Source organism: Panthera onca, chromosome A2 (assembly GCF_046562875.1).
Source record: "Panthera onca isolate mPanOnc1 chromosome A2, mPanOnc1 haplotype 2, whole genome shotgun sequence".
Lineage (NCBI taxonomy): Eukaryota > Metazoa > Chordata > Mammalia > Carnivora > Felidae > Panthera > Panthera onca.
Genome location: NC_138340.1, coordinates 148,489,146 through 148,513,291, shown reverse-complemented (window position 1 = coordinate 148,513,291; position 24,146 = coordinate 148,489,146). Strand labels below are relative to the sequence as shown.

Genomic DNA, 24,146 nt, shown 5'->3' with positions numbered 1-24,146 from the left:
AAGATATGGAGATAAGTTATTTGATCTGAAGTTAATACTGTATCATAGTTTCACACATTTTTAAAAAGAGAAATAATCAAATTGACATATTAGTGCAATTGGCGGGTTTGATTCTTAAATGTGTTTGAATGTAGACTACCCAGTGTTATTTTTACGCTAACCCTCCTTTTCCCACCTCTTGGCATAGACATCTGAGCTCCTAGTAATTTAAAAATTCTGATAAATGACACTTGATAAATGTTGTGATGCTGTGAATACTGATAAGCACTAGAAATTCAGTTGGCGAAGCATCAATTTCACACCTGAGACCTCAGCTCAAAGTTTAGGTTAAAGGTTTGCCTCGAATCCGTAGTCTTTTTCTCAGGTCCCCTGAAAAATGCAGTGATTTCTAACCACATTTTTCTTCTGCATCAAATCCAGGCAGCACTCTGAATCATTAAATATTAAACCTTATATTCAAGAACATTATTCACTCATTAATATTGCATTGCGGCCTAAACTGCATTGTTCAAAACATTTTAGGATGTTATGCAAGTCTGTCAAAATATATTAACAAACTTAGTCATGTTGAACTAAGCAAAAAAATGACAAACTGTTTGCACCACAAACGTGTTGCAGTTAAATTTTTGTACAATGTAAGCATTTTGAGTTGGGATATTTGGAAATCACGGTAAAGATAAAATGAATTGCAGCAGAAGCCAGATGGAATGAATATTCATCTTCCATGTAACATCTGCTATATATCTTAATGAAATTTATAGTTATCCCTGAAATTTTTCTTTCTTGACAGTATTTATTTATCTTTAAAATTATTTTAACTAGGGGTTCAATATGAGTTAGTACAATTCTAGCTGCTTATAAAACTGAAATATCTGATTCAGGGACCATTTTTCAAATCTCCATGATGGCTATCATTGCTGCAAAATCGGAGCTAGATGGGCCTCCTGTGAACTGTGGGGTAACTGGACACTTTTGATATTCGGCAGAGTGTAAGAGAGTGATCGAGTTCAAGCCTTGGTCTCTGTGACCAAATTTGTTCTGGATTGCTGTGAACGCATCTGGTTTCTTGCTGCTTTTCACAACCCTGTTAGTTACAGTGAGAAGCCATAAAATTCTTTCCATGAAGGAAAATGACAGAAGCGTTTTTGTGTCAAAAATTGTTCCTTCTTAAAAAAAAAAAAATAAACCCTTTTTCTGGTGCAATAAAGAAAAGTAAAGTAGTAAAAGGTGTGAAAATGCACAATTGAGGAGATGCGTTGTTTTTTGTGCCAATACCATAGCGTATCAGCTTTATCTGAAGTATGCTTACATTGATTATATGTTGGTGTTTATTGACATTTAATGGATTAGAATTTAATGAGGGAGATCAGTAAGAGAGTGTAGGTTGATTTTAAAACATCCTTGATTACTTAAATATTTTTGAACAGAGGATGAATTAATTTTCCTGTGATATGTGGATCCGAAACTATGTAAGTAGCCCATGGGCTCATCGCTAAGATGATGAACATCTATAGCTGTTATTTCAAAAAATGATAGAAATGGGCATTGTGAAGTAAATAATGAAGGTGGCGTAGCGAATTCCTGCTGGCTGAGAGTTAAATTATTCATTTTGTTGGTTTAGCTAACATGGTTCGTGCTGCGTGGGATTGAAGCACGATGTCAGTGACTAATATTGCATAATTAAAAAGCCTTAGTTCCTCAGGCCTATAATAGAGTTGAAATTTAGAAATGGTTGTTAACATCGTGGAAATACAGTTTTATTTGTATAAGTAGATGCGGTTTACCTAATCATTTTGAAGTTTTTACGTTATTAAACATCTGTGTAACACGAAGGCAGTACGCCCAAGACGTTTTTAACTGTGGTTAATGTTGGAGTTCCTTGCCCCTGCTTTGCGTACCGCCCGCTGTGTTGTTGTTCTGGACAGGCTGCCCGGGAGTCAATGGTGCGGTTCCAAAGCCCGAGGAGCACACTCCCTCCTCACTGCAACACTGCAGCTGCTTTTCTCACTTAGAATTATGTTGCAGATCACTGAAGGGGTTCAGGAGGCTCCCCACCCCTATAACTACTAAATTTGAGGGACTGCATAGCTATTTGCATTAACTGAGACGTTAATGTTAAGTTATTACCTCTGCGGCCTTAGTAACTCTAAAGAGAAAAAGACCTAACGCAGACCCCTTTGAATTTCTCTGTTCTTTTACCCATGGTATTTTGTAGTCCTAATCAATGCGCCTGTAATCTTTGGTTTATGCTTCTCTTAATGTAATTTTATATGCAGATTATACCTTTGGAATAGTGCTGTAGCAGTATTTCCCAACCTCAGGAGTCTGTGAGTGGGGGGAAAAAAGAGTGGAAGCACATTCTGGACCATCTGTTAACCACTTGTTGCCACGTGATATCACTACCCGTGTTTGCTTTTGCAGTTGCATTATGGCCAAGTGACAAAAGATGGAGGGGTCTGATGGGGAGGGAAGAAAGACTAGCTGTGTATGTTAACATTTGAATCAGACACTGGACATTTTGTTCAGAGGGGCTTTTTTAGCTAAGCATTTTGCTTCACACAATCAAGGTCACGTAGTATAGTTGACTAGCATGTGGTTTTGAGAGTCAGAAATCTAGAATACAAATCTTGTATTTTCCTATGTGACTTTGAGCAGTGTATTTAACTTCTCTCAGCTTTGGTTTCTTTAGCTCTGAAAGGTGAATAACTACTACTCTGTGGGATTTTTGTGAGGATTAAATGAAATAATGTACGTAAAACACCTGTTAAAATACCTGGCACAAGGAGGTACTCCCTAAATGGCAGCTATTATAATATTATTAGTTGAAGATTATGCATACTTTTTCACTTAAAAGGCATAAGTTGTGCGTGAAACTCTTCAGTATTCAAAGTAACAAATGAAATGGAATAGAGAATGGAAGGAGCACATGGGTCTGAATGCCTTTTGTTAGAATGAATTGGAATTGTGTCTCCGTTGACTCCTTAAGTGCAAGGCCTGGATGTCATGCTCTGTCTCCTGTGGGTTGATTCCTTGTTCCTACACTACGGTCTACATATTAAATTTGCAAAAAAGCACTTTTTAATGCGTTTTCATTTCAGACGATTCCATTTGTTTCTTTCATTTTTATCTCTGATGTGACTCCTGAATGGTAATAATTCTTATTCCTGAAGGTGCGTCTGTGATTTTACTTTTGAGTCAGAGATGGAAAATATCAAGTGAGGGAACGAACATGAATCCGAGAATGACAGTAGGTGAAACCATACAGAAATTCACAGTTTTGGATCTTGTGCTACATCTTTGTGCCATCTCATTTTCTGTTTAAGGTGAAAATTAAAATGAAATCCAGTATATATACTGCTTAGTGTGGCTTTCAGATCAGTGTGTTTTTATTAGAGTTTGTTTTGTTCTTTAGCATGGTTTCTAGCGTGAATGCTAGAAATAGAACATCTGCCAGAGAATGAGTTTTTAGCTGATGAATAGTATCAGAGAGGCATGTAAAATGGTTGCTGTTACCTAGGGAGAGTGCATTGTGGAGCAGGCGTGGTGGGTGCTGAGGTTGTCTGTTGTACTTGAGTAGACCAAGGTGATTTGTAACAGAAGACCAGCTTGGTCTAAGGGTCAAGACCCCTTCAACTCTTGGTATTTCTTTTGAGGTTACAGAGCAGTTGAGGTGAAAAAATACAGGGCCATCTTTATTCATCTGTGAGGCTGATGGATATTCTTTCCTTTTCTTTTAATTAAAAAATGTTTTTGAATGTTTATTTATTTTTGAGAGAGATAGAGACAGAACGCAAGTGGGGAGGGACATAGAGGGAAACACAGAATCCGAAACAGGCTCCAGGCTCTGAGCTATCAGTACAGAGCCGGATGTGGGGCTTGAACCCACAATCCGTGAGATCATGACCTGAGCCGAAGTCAGTCATCAGACCGACTGAGCCACCTGGGTGCCCCATGGATATTTTTTCCTAAGGCCTGTATTTAACTAGCTCATAGTAAGAATGATGGCTGTGCTCAATGATGTAAAATTTTATTCGTTTTTTATTTTAGCTTAAAAAACTTTTTTAAAGTTTATTTTGAGACTGAGAGAGGGAGAGAGAATGAGTGAGCTTGGGGGAGGGGAGGGGTAGAGAGAGGGGGAGAGAGAGAATTCCAAGCAGACTTTGCACTGTCAGTGAGGAGCCCCCATGCGCAGTTCAGACTGATGAACCATGAGATCATGACCTGAGCCAAAATGAAGAGTCGGACGCTTAACCAACAGAGCCATCCAGGTGCCCTGTAACATTTGATTCTTTTTCTTTTTTAAAAATATTTTAATGTTAACTTATTTTTGTGAGAGAGAGAGAGAGAGAGAGAGAGAGAGAGAGAGAGAGAGAGAAAGAGTGTAGGCAGGGGAGGGGCAGAAAGAGAGAGGGAGACATAGAATTCAAAGCAGGCTCCAGGCTCTGAGGTGTCAACACAGAGCCCCAGGCGGGGCTCGTACCCACAAATTGTGAGCTCATGACCTGAGCCAAAGTTGGACGCTTAACTGAGCCACCCAGGTGCCCCTAAAATTTGATTCTTAAGAGGCTGTTGTAGTGGATTTTGTTGTAGTGAATTTCCATAGTTTTTTGAGAACAAAATTTGTCTTTGCAGCATATACTTCTTTGGTCGAGGGGGAGTGGTTGTCTTTCTGTTTCACGTACAACTTCATTAGACTCTTAAGCTTTCCAAAGAGGATGTCACTCTTCTCTCAGGCTGACCTTTGTGTCAATTGACTGTTTGTTTCACCAGGATTATGGAATAGGTGCTTGCCATGGAATTTAATCTTGAACTTACTACTGTGCAATATTTAATCAAAGCAGTGCTCTGCAAGATAGGCATTCTGCCTATTCTTTGATTCCCTAAGACCTGTCCTTCAATTGTGCTTGATTATTTTTAGCTGCAAAACTGGGCCACGCTATTCTGTCCTTATGTGAAATTGCTCTTATTTGATTGTTTAGGTGTTAATGGTTTTCACCCTGTATATATTACATATGTATGTATAAAGTATACATAACGACTTCATGGTGTTTATAGTGTGGGGAGCTATGTTCTACCTCAAGTTTTCTTTTTAGGAAAATGCAGCTTATAGTGAAGAGGTGATATAGGGAAATTTTTTCTATAAGACTTAATTTCCAGTGCCCTAGATTGCTTCATCCAGCACTTTTTAGTGTTTAAAGAGTGTTTAACACTCTTTGGTGTTAAAAAAGAATAAAAATACAAGAGAAATTTTAGAAGTGGAGAAGATTTTAAGGAGTTGGAGGCTTGATAGCATTGAAAGCGTCTCCACTGACCTCTCATTTCAAGTTCGGTCTCGTTCCCTGCCGTCCCTGGTGAGAAGAGCATGTGATGGACAGATGTGAGCCAGTGGGCTAGCTTTGGCATAGCACAAGGATCACCAGGATTGTCCCCAGTCTCTCTGAATGCTTCTCAGAGAACCTTTTGGCTTCCATGTCCTTGTCAACTGGTCTGGGAGGGAGATGGGAACAGAGAGATTCTCACCTGGTTCCCTTGACAGGGGGCTGAAAACTTTTCGGCTGGTGATATACCACTAGGCCCCAGGGGTGGAGACTGCCTTGTCTCCTACCATTGAACGGGTACCTCCACTTAACGTAGCCCTGCAGCTGGGCCTATACCCTGGTGAGTGGGCAGATGAAAAGGGGGCACTTGCTAGACACTGCAGCCAGGTAGACAAATGAAAGGAGCCCTCAGAAAAGGTGCTTCCATCAAGAACTGTTGCAATATTTCAGTGGTGCTTTTGCTGTTTGTAGCATTGGCAGCGACTGCCACTCGATTGTGGGACACGTTGATCTTAAGGTGCATCTTGATTTTACACATATTGAAGGATGGGGAAGATAACCCATGCAGGTTATATTTGATGAAATAAACTAAATTGTAGATGGAGATAAATGGAAGAGACCGAGGAACAGTTGTAATTAAATGGTGTAACACATTTCGCTGAGTTGAAGACAGCCTGGAGTCTGCACTTTGAAAGGCCTCTCTATTTAGGAAGGTTGATGAGAGCAGATGCACCCCTATTCATAGACGCTAACATTTCTCAACTCTAAGGATAAAGAGAAAATCCGATAAGCTTCCTAACAGAAAGAACCACTAATTTGTAAAGGAAATGGAATCAGTCTGGTATAGCCTTTTCTTCTGCCAAACTGTAAGCTAGAAGGTGGAATAACTCTCGGGATTCCTGAGAAAAAGAACTGTAAGTCCAGAATTCTGTGTTGAGCTCTCATTTACCTGTCAGGTGAAAAAAAGGACCTATGGGCATGCAAGGGTTTCGAGCATTTATTAACGGTAACAGCTAGCAGCCAGAATCCATTAAGGAGACAGAACTCATCAGTTGCTTTTACAGAGAGAATTTAATAGAAGAATTGTTAATGAAGTATTTAAGAGCTGAAAAGGCAGGGAAAAAACAACTCACAACAAAAAAGAGCCCTAAGACAGTGCTGTAGACATAGATGGTTCACATTATATTTCTGTTAATTAGAATTTATCTAGTAGCCATGTCCAAAAAGCACAAAGCAATAGGTGAAAATAATTCTAAGGTGTTTTATTTCCCCCCCGTGTATCCCAAATATCATTTTAACGTTTAATATTAAGTTATTAACGATATATACCACATTCCTGTTTTCATACTAAGTATTAAAAATCCAATGTGTACTTTATACTGAAAGTGCGTCTCAGTTTGTAACAGCCACATTTGTGTGGCTATTATTGACTGTATCACACAGCACAGCTTGAAGGTGCCCCAGACTTAGCCCTGGTGGGAAGCGGTGGCAGTTGTTAAACATGGAAGTTTGCAGGAGGGGTTCTTAGTGCTGCTCAGCCTCCGAGGAGGAGGTGCCCCCTGGCTGGTGGTGATCCTGTCTCTGAGCTTAGAGGAGAGGCCAGTGTTGCTGGGACTCAGATTTTGAGGAGCGCCCTGGTAGGCAGGGCTGGTGTCTCCAGACTGGGGTACAGTGAGGTTGATTTTGCAAGTGTGGGCAAACTGGATTAAATAGTGAGGCCCGAGTGATGCTGAAAGGCATAGACAAGCAAACAGGAGAGTGGCTTTTTCTTCCTCTAGCTTTGCAGTCTCCCTCTGGCACCCTCTATTGGCAGAACCCAAGAGGGACCCAACCGCAGAGCAGAAATGTGGTGTAGAGACTTCCAGCTCTCAACATCACAAAAGTAGATAGAAGAGGGATGTGAAGCTAATAGTTGTAGAGAAATATCTGATGCAGTAGACTATCTTAGGAAAATACTTAAAAGAATTCTAACGAAATTTCAAATGACAACAGAGATCTCAATATAGGGAAAGGTGGAGAGGAGAAGTTCCCATGAGGAACATTTTTATAATGTGTACATGAATGATAGAAACGTCTAATAAGGATAGTATTAACACCGATGCTTGAAACTGGGGAGAATCCTTGAAGAGAAAACCCACGAATTGTATGAATTTGAAAACACTGAACCCTTAGCTAAGAGTTGGGTTGAGGGGAAAAGTCACTGTATTCAAATGATTTCATCTGACTGAGTTTGCAGAGGGTAGTGGTTGAGAAAATAGTAGGAGTTTTGTTTTTAAACTGTAGTAGGGGGAAAACGTGTCTGAACAGGAAAAGGAATGGCCACTAATTGCATACAAAAATACTGTAGATCTTTTTGAGAGGTGAAGAGAATATATAGTATATAACTGGGAAAACAAGGAAGGGGGAGAAAAGGAGATAATGACAAGGTAAAAATAATAGTAAACATAAAATGGAAGAAATAAAGGTAAGTGTATCAATTGTTATACTGTTGATAATTGTGGCTGGCCACATTGCCCATTTAAAGATCAAGGCTGCCAGATTGTGTTAACACACAGACACATTCACCTACCCACATTGTGTTAACACACAGACACATTCACCTACCCAGAAGCTATGTATTATATGATGTATGCTTAAAACAAAGTAATTTGTTTTAACCTTAATAAGTTAAGGTTAAAAATTAATGGTTGGGCAAAGTTGTCTCACACAAACAGAAATCTGAGAAAGGTACAATTCAAGGTTGTAACCGCTAACCAGAATAAAGAAGCACGATTATGTGACGATAACAAGCACAGTTTACAAAAACAAGTCATTATTAACCTTTATGCATCAAATTAACAGCTCAATATATGAATCAAAAACAATGAGAAATTCAAAGACTACTTGATTAAAAAAAAATAAAAGACTTTGTGTAATCATTCTTAAAAATGTTTACCCTGGGCTTGACGGAGGAATCCGCTAAGCTTTAACATTAAAGCATCTCCCATAAAAGAGATGGATTGAGTCAGGTGAGGTGTGCATCTGTATGTTCCAGAGGCATAATGCCGGTGGAGGGTGAGAGGTTGTAGTTTGGTTCAAGCTTGAAAGTTCTTTGAAAGAGAAAAGAAGTATTGATTATTTTCCTCTGCAAGTCTTAGAATGGAGAATGGTAATGTCTTCTCTCTCACTCTTATCTGGCCAAAATTTCCCCAGACTTCCCACCTTAACAAGGGCATTAATTTCAAAATATGTGTCCTGGCACAGTGTGTCTTTTATGAAGAAGAAATCTAAATTCAATCACCGTAAAAGGCTTGATGTGTGTTCTGTATACTTGAGGATATGAAGATGCTGTCATTTCTTCATAGTTCAGAATCTTCTTTATGCAGATACCCCTGTATCTTCGGTCACTGAATCAGGAGTGTTGTGGTTTTCTGTCTTCAGCAGGAAGCCATCTCACACTGCCATCTCTCCCTGGCTCAAGCTGCTCATGTGGGCTGATGAGAGGGATTTGTCCCCGAGATACCTGCGTTTGTATCCAGCGGACTCTGTGGTTGCCCTCCTCCAGCATCTTAGTACGTAAACCCCTGCAGCACCCACAAGAACAGTGCTAGCAAGGGGAGGGGTGTAGATACTTTCTAGACAAGAAACAGGTCACGCAAGGTGATTTCTTCCTTCTACTTCTGTGAAACAGCTGGTTTTCAAGCCCTGCTGATAAGCCACAATTTAATGGTGTCTCTACCTCCTTACTCTTACCACTGTTCATTTGTATTTTGAATATTGTGACAAGTGATGTAACCTTTAAAATAAATAGTTGATTTTGGTGTAAGATGTCTCTAAATATTCAGCCTAAGCCCATAAAGAAGTGGCCATAGGTCTTTCTGGGAGAGGGAAGACAGGGGTGCCTCAGGGTGTTGTGTAAGTTCCTCCCAGGGAGTTTAATTGTGAATTTCCAAGGGACAGAGACATTTATGAGCCATGGATATGGTGACATTAACTTGGGAATAAAATCAGAATTCTTTCCAAGTGTAAGTGTATTTTTCTGTGCAGTAGGAGAATGCATTTGGTAAGAAAATGGTATCAGAAAGCCACACAGGTAGAACTTGTTCCCAAGTAAGAACTGAAATAGGGACTCTAGGTACAAAATAATATATGATGTGTGATGGGAGGCAGTCATTGGGTGGGGGCAGGGATGAAAACCGATTAGGATTATGGCTACAGGCAATCCCCAGTAAAAGTTGTGGGTTTCCAGTTATGGGCTGAGTTTCACCTCCAGCATCATTTTGAAGTTATGCAGGAAAATGTCCAGACTACAAGTAAATTTGAGTGTATACTAAAATCACTTAAAAAAAATGTTCTTCTGCAAAGAAAGGAGACCTTGATTGTTAAATTCTGAATGACATTTTAAATGATATTTATGTAGAAACATAGATGACAAAAATGAATGTCCTCTCAGTTATATTCAGAGCCAGGTCATAATGCTGGTTAAATAATACTAATTTACTATATGATTTGTGAGATTGCGGTCATTCAGCTTTCCAAGACGGTGCCATTTATTGCTAAATCACCATTATATAAAGAATACCTATGTTCTGTAATGCTAAACTATGCTTATAATCTGTATTCATTCTTTCAAAAATATTTGTTGAATACCTGCCAAGAGCTAGGCACTATTTAACTTACATAAGCTTTGGTGTTACATAACTTCTCTCTGTCTCTGCTTCCTCATTCAAAATACAATAATCGATTCCATAAGGTTTGTTGTGAGTTATGCCTGACAAGTGCCTAGACCTGTGCCTGGCACAGAAGTCAGCATTATTAAATGCTAACTCTTTATCTGTCGCACATCTGTATATTCCATATAGGTATATATAAATGTCACATAGGACACATAGCTATTATATAAATGGTATATTAATGTGCGTTTACCTTCATGCGTGTATTTTGGAACCTCAGTGCACAGATATCTCTTCCAGTATTTGAAGTAATTTGAGCAGAGAAGTATTAAGCTTGCTCTGTACTTTATAAAGTCTCACTAATAAAAAGTTGTATACTTGTTCCATCATTATTTTTAATAGTCTAATAATCAGTTCATTGAATTACCAGCTCAGCTTTTCTGTTTAAAAAATGAATAGTACACAGTATTTTGAATGCTGGTTCAGCATGTTCTGACAAAGTATGATGCATTAAAATAAAATTCATCATTAGCATTAGAAATGACCTTTGAGGTTGTAGTCGCTCATTTTTCTCTTGCAGTGTTTGAAACAGTCTGAGTCAAGTGCATTGCAATACTTCGCAGATATTGTCTGTGTATAATGGTCACAGTTCAATTGTAGATCAATCATTTCATCAAGTTACTGTATCTCTAACAATCTTCATTTCCCGTTTATTGTTGCCCATTATCTGAGGTTCTTGTTATTGTTCCTCAGTAATATAATGGCCTTATACATTAAATTATAAAGTAATTTTCTAAGCTAGAATTGTATGGAATTACTTACGTGTCAACCCAGATGAAGATAAATCTAAGTGTCGTGAATGGCCACATGAGCAGTGTGCAGGTTCAGAGAAACATATAGGGCCACTGAAAGCCACACCACTTTGGGGAAAGGCTGGTAATAATTTTGACTTTGGCAAAATCTGACTTGATGTAGTGGAAACAAATAAAAAATGAGGTTTTAAAAAATAATTATGAATAATATCAGATTTAAAACCTGTCCGTGTATGACCACAAAGTAAGTGATGTAATAGAAACGAATTCCGGTAGAGGGGTGACTCTTTAGGACATTTAAGAGCATAGCTTTGGAAATCCAATCAGGTTGTTCTCTGTCTCCCTCCCATGTGCTTTTCCACACCCCAGTCTTTCTCATGTAAAGAAGGGGGATGACAGTGCCTCCTTCATGGAGGATAATGAGGTTTACTGTACAAAAAATGGGTAGCCAAAGCTATCTTTAAAATGTCCTTCCCACTTTCTTGAAATCTTTAGGTTCTTTGGAATAAAATAATAAAGGCTGGTTTTTACATAGAAACTGAAATAGGTAGGACTAGATTATAGATAGCTATGAAAGCTGAATATATGAGTAGTTTATTTTTTTTTCCACTTAAAAGGAAAAATATAATATTCATTATAGGAGATTTGGCTGGTTTTTAGAAATTCATTTTGCTGGTGTACTTAAGTCTCTCACCTGATGGAGAATAGACTGAGAAAAAGAGCGAAGTTGCTAGGGCTTGAGGTATAAGGGCAGAGCTGACTGGTATTTGTTTCATTAAGCTTAGGCAAGCTATCCAATTACTTAATGCAAATAAGAAAAGTTTACACTAAACTCCTACTTCTTTGCTTAAAACTCTAGAGAATTTAAATGAGGAGAGATATGTATTTAAAAGAAGGAGATTTAAATGAAACTTAAATCAGGGGCTTAATGTAGAATAATATTAGACCAGGAGATCTGAAATAATAAGTGGGGAATGCCAGTAAATAAAAAGGGAATGTATTCTCCAAAATATTTGGTTTGGCTAGTTTTATTTTGAGATAATTCTTAAAGCTTTGGAAACCCAAGTTAATAATGCAATAATAGTGCAAGTTTTATCTCATACCCTCTTTTCACCTAAGAGGGACCTTAAAAGTAAAGTGCTGCCTTCTGTTGTCAATGAGCACTTCACTCTTGTTTCCCTAGTGGAGTGTTTACCGAACGACCTGGCTTCTGGTGTGCAACTCCACCATTGGGCTGGTAGCATTCAATGAGGTCCAGAAAACAGGCTCATCTCACTTGGCGCAAAATACGAGGAAAATTAGGTGATCATACAGCCGTCTACCTTTCATAGACGGCCATTGAACAGAGTAGCTTGGTGGAATAATAAAAGCAAGGGCACCCGAGAGGAAGCTCAGAAAAGAATTGGGAGCTTCTGAGAATACAGGCAGTTTTTCTTTGCAAAGCAGTTGTAAAATGTTTTAAATGAATCAGTGAAAGAGGAAACTTAATTAGAAGAAAGTATTGCTATAAATGAATTTCGTGGAGGAGAGATTTGGGGAAATTAGGAAGATTACAATATAGAAATTTTTAATCTGTTGCTTTTACTTCCGAAGTAAAAAGGAAACCTCATTTAGTGACACCATCTATCTGAAATCTGCCCTCCAAAATAATATGTCAGTAAGGAAAACTTCTAAAATTTTCTAAAATTCTTCTCTAAAATTGCAAAGGCCATTCATTTTAAATCCCCTTTCAAGCCTTGCACTAATTTTTATTGACAATTGTGTGTGTGTTTGTGTGTGTCTGTATGTTTTAAAAGCGTTCCCTCAAAAAAAAAAAAAAAAAAAAAAGCGTTCCCTCGGTGACCCTAAATATGCCAGCCATTGGTGCCTGAGACAGCAGTCACAGAGCTCTAAAGAAAATGCTTTCTCAGATGTTTCCTCTAAAACTCATTCTCCTTCCCAAGGTTCCTCAGTTAATATCCTCTAGATTTCAATTCACATCCATATAGTTTCATAGCAACCTCACTTAAAAAAAAAAACAAAAAACCATCAGAGTTTAAGCTTCATGAGGATAAGGACTGTGTGTCTCTTGTGCTCACCATTTTGTTCTCAGTAATCACAATAGTGTCTGATACTCCGTAATTATGTATCGAGTGAATTTGTGAATCCCACTTCTTCTTTTCTTTTTCTTTCTTTCTTTCTTTTTTTTTAATTTTGAGAGAGAGGAAGAGAGAACCCATGCAAACAGGGGAGGAGGATGGGGGGTAGAGAGAGAGACAAGGAAAATCCCAAGCAGGCTCCGAGCTGTTAGCTCTGAGCCTGACGTAGGGCCTGAACCCATGAACCATGAGAACATGACCTGAACTGCAATCGAATTGGACTGAGCCACCCACGCGCCCCTAGTACATGGTTTTTATTAAGTAGTGGGAAAGTCTAAGGATGACACAAGAAATAGAAGTGCCCACTGAGTGAAAATTTGGAAATGATACTTCTTAGTTTCATTTGTCCCCTACCACCACCTTTCTTAAGAGTTTGTACAGGATGAGGAATAATGTATTTAATGTATGATGTTTGTAAAACTTGTACCTGCAAGTGGCCTTAAGATGGTACAGTCCAACCTTCACATTTTAAAGCTGAGCAAACAGGTTTATTAGATTGTACAGATAGATTAGTTGCTGACAGGTAGTAAGAATTTGTTCTGGCCCTACCGCCAGACTTTCTGAAGATGCAGGTCTATTTGTAATGGTGAATAAAAGTGGCTAAGAATTTATTAAGAAGGGGAAATAATTTTCTTTTTAGTCACTTTGTGCCCATCTAGTCTCTCTGCAGCCAAGAGTCCAGCACAACTAGGTGCTGATATTCCAGAGGCTCTGAAGTATTGTGGAGTATAGAATTTCCATCTACAATAAAAGTATTATAACGTCCTTCTGTTTTAGGGTATTTCGTGTAGTCTGGGACTATATCACACTTGTGACACTTGCAACCCGGTGGCTTGGCTCTTGTGGGGTTCAGCTGGTCTCACCAGTTGTTTTGTAAATCCCTCAGTCTTCTATGTTCTGCAGCTGGTTTCCCTCCATCCCTTCCTCCCCCCGTTTCTTTCCTTCTTTCTTTCCTTTCTTTCTCTTTTTCTTTCTTTCTTTCTCTTTCTTTCTTTCTTTCTTTCTTTCTTTCTTTCTTTCTTTCTTTTTTTCTTTCTTTCTTTCTTTCTCTTTCTTCCTTTTTCTTTCTCTCTTTCTCTTTCTTTCTTTCTTTCTTTCTTTGTCTGTGGTTGGAAACATGCTCCTCACTCATTCTTGCATGCATACATTCAACAAGTATTTGTTGAGCACTTACTCTGTGGCAGGCACTGGTAAAAGCACCGGGAATATAGCAGTGAACAAAAACAGACCACCTTCTTGCCCTTACAGAACTTATAGGCAAGTGGGGAAGAAACAAAGGAGCAGGTGAAGGGATAGGGCTGCAAGGGCATTGTCATTTTCAACTTTGGTAGTTCTTGAAGGTCGTAACAATAAAGCAGAACTTCTTAGTGGTGAAAACTCGGAAACAAAGATGGAGAAGACCAAGCTATATATAGTCATGGTATATTTAGCGAACTTGGAGATTTTCTTCTTCTTTTCAGAATACTATTGCTTTCTCTGTGTTCCTGACCCCATAGTGAGTACTGTTACTAATACTGCTACTTACCCTAATAGTGGTGAGTGCTTATTGTATTACAGGCATCATGCTAAGTGCTTTGTGTATGTAGAACCCTTTAAGGTAGGTATTACACCAGTTCATTTTGCTCATGAGAATAACAAGACCCAGGGAGGTTGGCTCAAGCATTGACTCAGCTAGTAAGTGCTAGAGCCTTGTTCTGGACCCAGGACTCCCAACTCCAAAGTCTGTGCCTCTGTACCAAATATTACAAACTGATAACCTTTATGTTTATTATAACATTGAAGTTGTGTATATGTTTTTTCTTTTTTTTTTCTTTTTTTAAAGTTTATTTTGAGAGAGAGAGTGAGTGGGGGGAGAGACAGGAGAAGGAGAATCCCAAGTAGCTTCTGTGCTGTCAGCTCAGAGCCCAATGTGGGACTCGATCCCATGAACCATGAGATTCATGAGCCAAAATCAAGAGTTGGACACTTAACTGACTGAGCCACCTGGGCACCCCAAACATAGTAGTTTGCTTCTTTTTCATTACCTTATCAAAACTTTTAAGCTTGAACCCCTTTTAACTACATTTGTAGTTAAAATTGGTATATGTGAGTCAACTAAATTTTAAAAAGTAGGCAGTTATTATTAAATAAATACTACTTTAAAATATGATATATACCACATGTGGTAGAAGATAGAAAATCTAGTTGTACAGAATTCATTTTATGTTAATGAACTAATAATGTAATTTTTGTAATAGTTGTATATATGTATGTAAAGTCCCTAGCACGGTGCTCGGCATAGAGTAGGTGATCTATACATGATGGTGATTTTTATTATTTTTAGTTTCCACCTGACTTGTAACATAGGTAATATCTTTTACATGCAGGTGCCATGCCAGTAAAATGCTTTATTTAACTGCACCATCTTGTTACCTTAAACGGTAACCTCAGCAGTGACCGGCACACTAGCCTGATGAGGACCACTTCATTTTTGATGTTCTTCTCCTTTTACAGGGCCTCCAGGATTTATGGGAGTGGAAGTATATTTTGCTAGTTGAGGGCTGTGGCTCTTGGTTTAGTAAGCATTAGAATCACCTGGAGGGCTTATGAAAAGGCAGTTTGGAGACACTACCCCCAGACTTTCTAATTCAGTAGATGTGAGTGGTGTCCAAGTATTTGCATTTCTCACAATTTCCCATGGGTGCTGCCACTGCTGCTCATTTATGGATACTTTTGGAACTGCTGCTTGGAAGTGACAAGACTTCGCATTATTGGTGTTCTTTTTCGATTATGCAGGTCCACTGAGTTACTGTATTGGTATCATTGATGTTGCTGAACTCACTGTGAAATAGTATGGAGAAATTTGATTTATGTCAGTGTGATTGTACTTACTGTTTCAGGAGAAGTTCCTAATTTTTTTTTTTAATGTTTATTTATTTATTTTTTAAGTGAGAGAGAGAGAGAGAGAGAGCACAAGTGGGGGAAGGGGCAGAGAGAGAGGGAGACACAGAATCCGAAGCAGGCTCCAGGCTCCAAGCTTTCAGCTCAGAGCCCGAGGTGAGGCTTGAACCCACAAATTGTGAGATCATGACCTGAGCCAAACTTGGACGCTTAACCGACTGAGCCACCCAGGCATCCCTTAAGGAAAAGTTTCTAGAGGTTACTTTTGCATTAGAGATTTTCAAAGTGTAGGTTTTAATGTGTTTCTGTTATTTGTCTTTATTCGAGACCTAAAAACACACAGGTTTAATTTTTTGGAATATATTTTACAAGGTAATTTCTAATTATATTTTTAATTATAATTGATTATAATCAAGTTTGGTTATAATTGATTTCTGAGAATTTCAGAGTATCTGGATGATGTGGGAGTTTAAAAATAGTGGCAAAGATTTTTATTTTCTTTAGTTCTTTTCAAAAATCATTTTAAGACTAAATTTGATAGAGTAGTATTGAATTCAATTTGGTGCTCATCATTCCCACTTACAAAGTAGATTTCATTCAGAATTTCACTTATACCAACATAACAATTTTACCTTTTCTTTTTAAAGCAGTGCTTGTACCTTTAGGGATATGATGGTATACAGGGGTTATTCTCTCAAAGAAGAAAAGGCAATCAGAAAGTCTTTGTTCATGAGATTAGACTGAAATATCTTCTCATTCACTGATTACTGAATACCTTTATGTGCCAGGCATTATGGTGAAAATAGGTACCAAAGTAATTTATCTTTTTCATGCACAATGAGGGGTTTTAGTGGATGGTAACTGACTATGATGTAATTGTGTGATGAGGTTACTGATAAACCCAGTGTTGTCGGATGCTTCATTAACACAATCAGTATTCTGTACAGATCTTAGAGGGTGAAGTTCTGTTTTCTTATTTTGCTAGACTTATTTCTTATTTTGTGTCCATAGTGTTACATTTAGTTTGGAGCTAAGGGACAAATTGGAGTCCTTCCAGAAGTGAGGACCTCTGCTGTTGAAAGGTCTTGCCATTTTTGCATATGAGGATCCTTGGAAAATGGGAGTAATTCATCTGGAGGGAAGACATCTTAATTATGTTTTTAGTTCCCTGCTGTAATGTAAGATCCATGAGGACAGGGACCCATCCTTCTTGTTCAGCACTGTGTCATCGTGCTTCTTTCCATGGCTGGTGTGTGTTCCACAAACAGTTGAATGAGTCAGTTTTGACGGGAAGATGATGGTTACTTTCAAATATTTGTCTTGTAGATGGCCTGTTAATTAGACTTACTGCTTATATTCCAGAGGACAAAGGAGGCAGGCACCAGGGATGGAATTTTTAGGTGGGCACATTTCAGTTTTACATAGGAAGAACTTTGTAAAACTAGTTTAATAGTCCTATCAATTAACTTTTTCCGGGATTTGAATTCTGCTATTTTAAATGTTTGGGTAGGGGCTGCATGGGGGCTTAATAGAAAATATACGCACTTTTTTTTTTTTTTTAAATATTTAATTTTGAGAGACAGAGAGAGAGAGAGTGAGTGAGTGAGTGAGGGAGGGGCAGAGAGAGATGGAGACCTAGAATCCGAAGCAGGCTCCAGGCTCTGAGTTGTCAGCACGGAACCCGATGTGGGGCTCGAACCCACAAACCATGAGATCATGATCTGAGCCGAAGTCAGATGCTTATTAACTGAGCCACTCAGGCGCCCCAGAAAATATACGTGCTTTTAATAAATTATAGGCCAGAGTGATTTTTGGCTGCTTCTCTATTAAAGTATTTTGTTAACTAATAACCAGTAAAATAGTTTTTCCTAAGTTAGTCCTTTCCTGTCTTTTCAGACTTAAGCAGAGCAAAGAACTGGACCGAGAGAGGGCTTTTGCCAATGAGCAGTTAACCAGAGCTATTCTTCGAGAAAGGATATCAAGTGAAGAAGAACGAGCCAAGGCAAAGCACCTGGTGAGTATTAAAGATTTAGTAGAAATGTCTTGTCTACAAGGAAATCTCTGATGTTCGGGAAAAGCTAAGTACTTCTGGCCAGCTTTCAGTGTGGACAAAATGCATGTTCTCTTTGCTTAGATTTTTTTTTTTTTTCCTGTTTTTTTTTGTTTGTTTGTTTTGTTTTTTTTCCTCTTACAAGTTGTTGACAGTTTGCTAAGATTAACCTTGAAGGACTTTTTAAGGCAGGCAACTTGAGAATTATTGCAGTGATGATCCACACTGAGACACTGCACATGCATCTTCCCTGAAGGGATATTGCTTGTTTGCTCTGCTTGCCTCCCTCCCCGCCCCCACCCCCTTGCCCTTGATTTTGATTTCATTGTCTTTGAAACCTCTGGGGCAAGCAGCCTATCTTGTTTCTATCCCTGCTCGCAACCACCAGATGTTAGTCTGGGAAGTCTCCAGCAAAGGTGAGTAAGTTTTGATCAATCACTTTCTGGGCTTTAGAAAGGGAAAGATGCGTAGCAAAGGCTTTGGGGAACTATATTTTTAAAGAAAAGGGATACTTTTTTTAAAAGAAACATTTTGAAACAGTTTGAGAGGGAAGGTTATATAAACGTTAAAAATTGATTATTGATAGGGGAAAATTTAAAAGGCACCCATAAATCTGTCATTCTTACATAACTGTAAGAATTACAGTTACAAACACTGGGGTGTGTTTCCTCTAGACAATTTTTTTTTTAAGAGAGGGGTTGGAGAGAGGGGCAGAGAGAGAGAGAGGAAGAGAATCTTAAGCAGGCTCCGTGCTCAGCACAGGGCCTGACCCGGGGCTCCATCTCACAACCCTAAGATCATGACCTGAGGTGAAATCAAGTCAGACACTTAATCAATGGAGCCATTCAGGCACCTCTAGACAATGTTGATTCTTAGATCAATTACATACTTTAAGAATTTGTGTATACATAAGAATATATAAGAATTTGTATAATGCTGTATATAGCATTTACCATCATGAACGTTTTCTTATATCAGTGAATGTTCTTGTGAAATGTACTTTTTGATGGCTAAATAACATCCTGTCTTCTCTGTGTGACATAACTTATCAAAGGATTTTCCATTGTTAGGGAAAAGTGGGGCTGCTCTGGTTGAATTTTGGTGTCCCAACAGCTTACTGCCCACTCCAGTCTTCCTAGAAACCCACATGTAACTTCTCAGGACCACTAGTGTTCATTGGAGTACAGTTGGGAAATCAGTGGAGAAGTAAAATGAGACTATATTGGAGAACTTTGATTGCAGAACTGAGGGGGATGTCCCTTGTTCAGCAGGCCATTGAGAACTGTTGAAAAATTGATAAGAAAAGTGTCACTTTGTGTTCTCTCGTATTTTTTCCCTTGGTCCTTTCTTTGAGAGGCCAACTGCTATGACCACATGCCATTAGAGAAAATAAAAGGAAGCCGATGTGTAATGAATCCATTTCTCCAAAGACTAACCCAGGGTCCAGGCTAAATGGGTAGACAGTGAAGCCAGAACAGAAGTGATGGCCCAAGAAAGAAATGTCCAGGGTCAGACTGTTTTGTAGGTCTCTTCTTTCTTGATTCTGGGGTTATAGGGTATAGATAACAACTTATAGTATCTTCCAGATTTTGGCACCTATCATAAGAGCCCTCACAGCACTTAGGGACTAAAAGTGGAATTTATACAAGAGGATTATAGTCGATCTGTCCTGGCTTGAGTGTTCTTAGAGATTTGAGTGGTAGTTCATGGCCACAGCAACATGGCTGCCCATAGCAATCTAGCTACCTGATACGAGGTTAACCCCCCTGTATTGTTGTTATTCATTTTAGAAGGCATGCATATTCATTGGATAAAAGTCAGAAAGTAAATAGAAAAATATTGAGATCACTTGGATTAACACTATCCAGAGACAATTACTGTTAATATTCTGGTTTATTATTTTTGTATTCCTTTCCACATTCCACTAAGTCTGTGTAAAACATTTATATTAATATATTTATATGTAGTTCCCCAAACATAGGTGATGGCATACATAGTCTCATATAACTCTTACAGTAACCTGCACATTAAAACAATTTAGACTATATGTAAAGATCATTCTGTATTCATAAGTATGTATTTGTGTGATCACTTTTAATGATTGATGACTGCATTTCACAGCATTTTCTTCTAATAAGATAATACAGGGACATTATAGAAAATTTGGAAAATGTACAAATTACTAAGGAACTGTCTGTCTCATACTCGTTAGGATGGCTGCTATCAAAAAAACCTACAATAACAAGTATTGGCAAGGATGTTGTGGGAATGTAAAATGATATAGCCACTATGGAAAACATTATGGCAGTTACTCAAAAAATTAAAAATAGAATTACCATATGATTCAGCCATCCCACATCTGGGTATTTATCTAAAAGATTTGAAAGCAGGGTCTCAAAGAGATATTTGTACATAGCAACATTATTCATAACAGGCAAAAAGTGGAAACAACCCAAGTGTATGTGAGTAGATGAATGCATAAACAAAATGTGGTATGGACTTACAGTGGCATGTTATTCAGCTTTAAAAAGGAAGGAAATTCTGACACAGTGCAACATAGATGAACCTTGAGGATATTATGGTGCGTGAAATAATCCAGTCACAAAAAGACAAATACTGTGCGACTCCACTTACATGAAGTGTCTAGAGGAGTCAGATCTATAGGGAGAAATTCTGGAAGGGTGGTTGTCCTGGGTTGTGGGGAGGGAGAAATGGAGCACTTTTTCATGGGTATGGAGTTTCAGTTTTGCAAGATGAAAACAGTTCTGGAGATGGGTTGAATAACAATGTTAATGTCCTTTTCCTGAACTCTTCACTTCTAAATGGTTAAGATGGCAGATTTTATGTTATGTGTATATTACCACAAATAAAGATTTAAAAAGATTCTAAAGAAAATAAACATTAGTGCACGTGTAATATTTAGAGGGTATAAAGTTTATTCTTCCTTTTCCCCCATACGTCTACAGTCCAGTTTCTAGATTCTACAATCTAGCAACTTATAAAACAGGATTTAAGTGATTTAAGTCTAATGTTGTCCTTTAGTACTTTGATTCTCAGCTGGAGAAGTAGGCATCCCCAACACCCGTTATTCCTGTGAGAGTCACTTCGAGAATGTTAGCATGTTTCTGCTGTGAGTGCTGGGCCCCAGTTGCGGCCATTCTTCACCCTAACATGTGAGACTTGTGGAATGGTGATCAAACATTGATTTTGTTCCTCTTTATTTAGAGCCCGGATGTTGCAGCCAGTAAGAAAGTAAAGGTTGGGTTTCACATGTTTGAAGGAATTGGAAAGCTGTCTTTCAGGAGAGCTAGGAAAAAAGAAACAAAACTGATGGGATATTGGTACCGTGAAATAAAACGAACTCCTTCCCCAGTCCCCGTTTGCCTCTACCCGCTGACAGTTGACATTTAGATTGCTGTCTCCGTCCAGGCTTCTCTTCCCACAGTTGTAGCAGCTGGCTTTACTGAAGCTCTTTGAAGGGCAAAGACGGTAGTCCTGTTGTTGAAGTTTTAAAATCGGATCAGATCAGACTTTGCCTTTAGGAAGAATTGCTTTAACTGGAGAAGCTGTTCAGTGCTGCTCTAGATCCGAGAAGCCCATACTAGCCCCTCACTCTCCTTCTCACTGACTGGTACTGATCTCTTAGCTGATTTTTACCCAGAAGTTTTAGAGAAGAAGTTCACTGACAGGAATGAGTGTTTCTTAAGTGCAGGGAAGCCCCTCCATAAAGAATGAAGATTAAATAAAAGGACAGCACCAGGCAACCTGTAAAGTTCAACTTGACATTCTATGTATCTTTAAGACCTTGTACGTATATAAATCTAATATTTTCTGTGTCATTAGATTTTTTTAAAAAAAATTAAAGAGTAGGGAGTTGTGTCTTTTTTAACTTTGGAATTACATTTAATTTCTTTTTAAAATGTGAATTAAAATTTTGGTTCACTCTTTTTTCTGTCTTATTAAATTTTGTTGACTTAACATTAGTCATTTTTTTGTTACCCCACAGAACTATGTAGTATTTTCTTTTTTCTTTTCTTAACCTAAACTTTAAGAGAGTCCACAGTTTACTTAAGGAAATAGTCAAATAAATATACCTCTAATTATGCAGTAGTGTTCTTCACCCATTGGATGGATGTTTTAGTGAGTGCTTACTGTGTGAAAAACACTGGGCTAGATACATACCAAGTGTATATAAACGAAAAAGACAAAATCTTATTCTTAAGAAATTCACAGTATAGTGTGGGAGACTGATACATTAAAAATAAGTTAAGGGGCGCCTGGGTGGCGCAGTCGGTTGAGCGTCCGACTTCAGCCAGGTCACGATCTCGCGGTCTGTGAGTTCGAGCCCCGCGTCAGGCTCTGGGCTGATGGCTCGGAGCCTGGAGCCTGTTTCCGATTCTGTGTCTCCCTCTCTCTCTGCCCCTCCCCCGTTCATGCTCTGTCTCTCTCTGTCCCAAAAAAAAAAAAAAAAAAGTTGAAAAAAAAAAATAAGTTAAGAAGCACTAACTCTGTTAGAAAACCATGCCACTTACATTCTTGAGAGAATTCTGACTTTTGTGAAAGCAGGGACTTTTAACTCATTGCCACATGTGCATTTGTTTGTTCAACACACATTGAGTGCCTAATATATAAGTGCCTAGCAAAGGGGAATTAGTCAATTAATACTTGTTGGTTGATTAAAGGAAGAATCAAATCTACTCAAGCCCTGAAAATGAGAGAGGGCGTGGGAAAGAATAGAAAAGACTTCTTAGGGAAGTGGTGCCTGAGCTGTGTGTTGAGGAATGAGCAGGGATCACGCATATGGTTGAGGAGTAGGGATGCTTTCATGTTGCAGGTGAAAGCATGGAGGTGTGGGGCCAGTGGTATACCGCAAGGAGTTGCCGAGCGGGAAGTCCAGGGCAGGGAGTGTTGAGTGATGAGACAAGAGGTTGGCAGGGCTAAGATCATGAGTTCTGTGTATGCGATCCAGGGAACCCTGCACCATATACATATAAGGGGAGAAATGAAATGGTTAGGTAGGCATTTTGATACCTTAACCTAGTGAAGTGGGCAGGACAGAGTAGAGGAGGAAGTAAGTGGAAAGAGACAAGTTCAAAGTCTTCATTAATCCTATTTGAGGGCGGGTGGTGCTGGAATTTGGACAGTGCTAGTGGGGATGGAGAGAAAAGAGGACAAGTAAGAGATATTTAGATGATAGTACTTAGAAGATTTTAGATTTGAACAGTTGAAAGAAGTGGCAGGGGTGACTCCAAGGTTTCTGTTATTAGAAATCCTCTTATTTTAAATAGAAAAAGTAGCTATCAATGAAAAACATTCTTGGTTAAGTGCATATTGTGCAGTGTGACTTCTGTGTGGAATTGGGGAGGATTCTGGACTCAGAAACCGCACTAATTATTTTGTTTGACTCTAGATGAGATCATTAGTCAGATTTGGTCCCTTTCTGCACTTCCCTCTTTCGCAAATTTATTGAACACCTACAATGTGTTACACACTGTTAGTTGCTGGGGATGCAAAGATGAATTATATCTGCTTACTTTTCTTTAAAGACTCTCCTACAAGGTGTAGGGCTTGTGGGAGGGTCATTCTTCAACTCTTCTTCTACTTATGTCATATTTCTTTGAATCTGTAAAACCTTGTAGTGTTTAGAAGAAATAACACTAAAAAAATAGGGTAGGTGAATGCATAAATTTAGTTTTTCTAAATTTAAGTGACTGTTTCACCAAAATGTCACTTTTTATCCCCAGTTTCCTTTTTGTCTGAAATGCACCAGTGAAGCAATCAAGAAGAAGAATTGATTAATTTTGTGCTGTGTGCTTTTCAGTTCTATGTTTTGTTTGTGCTTCAAACTGTGACAGTTGAAATTTCATGGTCAAAGAGAAAAAGGTTTTGAAATTTGGGGTATGGAGGAAAATGACTAAATTAAAAGAAGTAGATAAGAATACCAACGCTGCCCAAATATAAGTGAGGTTCTGCCCAAGGCCAAAGGATGCAGTTAGGATTGTCATTTTGAAATGATCAAAATGATCAGCATGGCTCTTGCTCAAATTCTCTGTAATAGAACAGTAAGGCTGATCACTCAGGGCTTTTAGTGTCGTTAAGATTAACCAGGTGAGCCACATTGCCGTGTTGCAGCAGCTTTCCTGGGTCCTTGGGCTCTTAAATATACTTTAAAAAAACTGTTGCAGTTTTTTGGGTGCAATTTAGTGCTTTGATTATAATCTCTATTGATGTGTTCCCTCTGGTTATATATACTGTGTGCTGGTTTTCTTGCAAAAGACGCCAAGCCCAAAATGTTT

General features: G+C 38.6%; 1 protein-coding gene across 3 annotated transcripts in view; it reads left to right on the top strand.

Annotated features, from left to right (window-relative positions):
- Window positions 1-24,146, top strand: part of CHCHD3 (coiled-coil-helix-coiled-coil-helix domain containing 3) — a 280,744-nt gene that overhangs the window by 86,273 nt on the left and 170,325 nt on the right. For all 3 annotated transcript variants that reach the window (XM_060633180.3, XM_060633181.3, XM_060633179.3), the window contains exon 4: window positions 17,697-17,814. In XM_060633180.3, coding sequence (XP_060489163.3) covers window positions 17,697-17,814 — 118 coding nt within the window. The remainder of the gene's footprint in view (window positions 1-17,696; window positions 17,815-24,146) is intronic.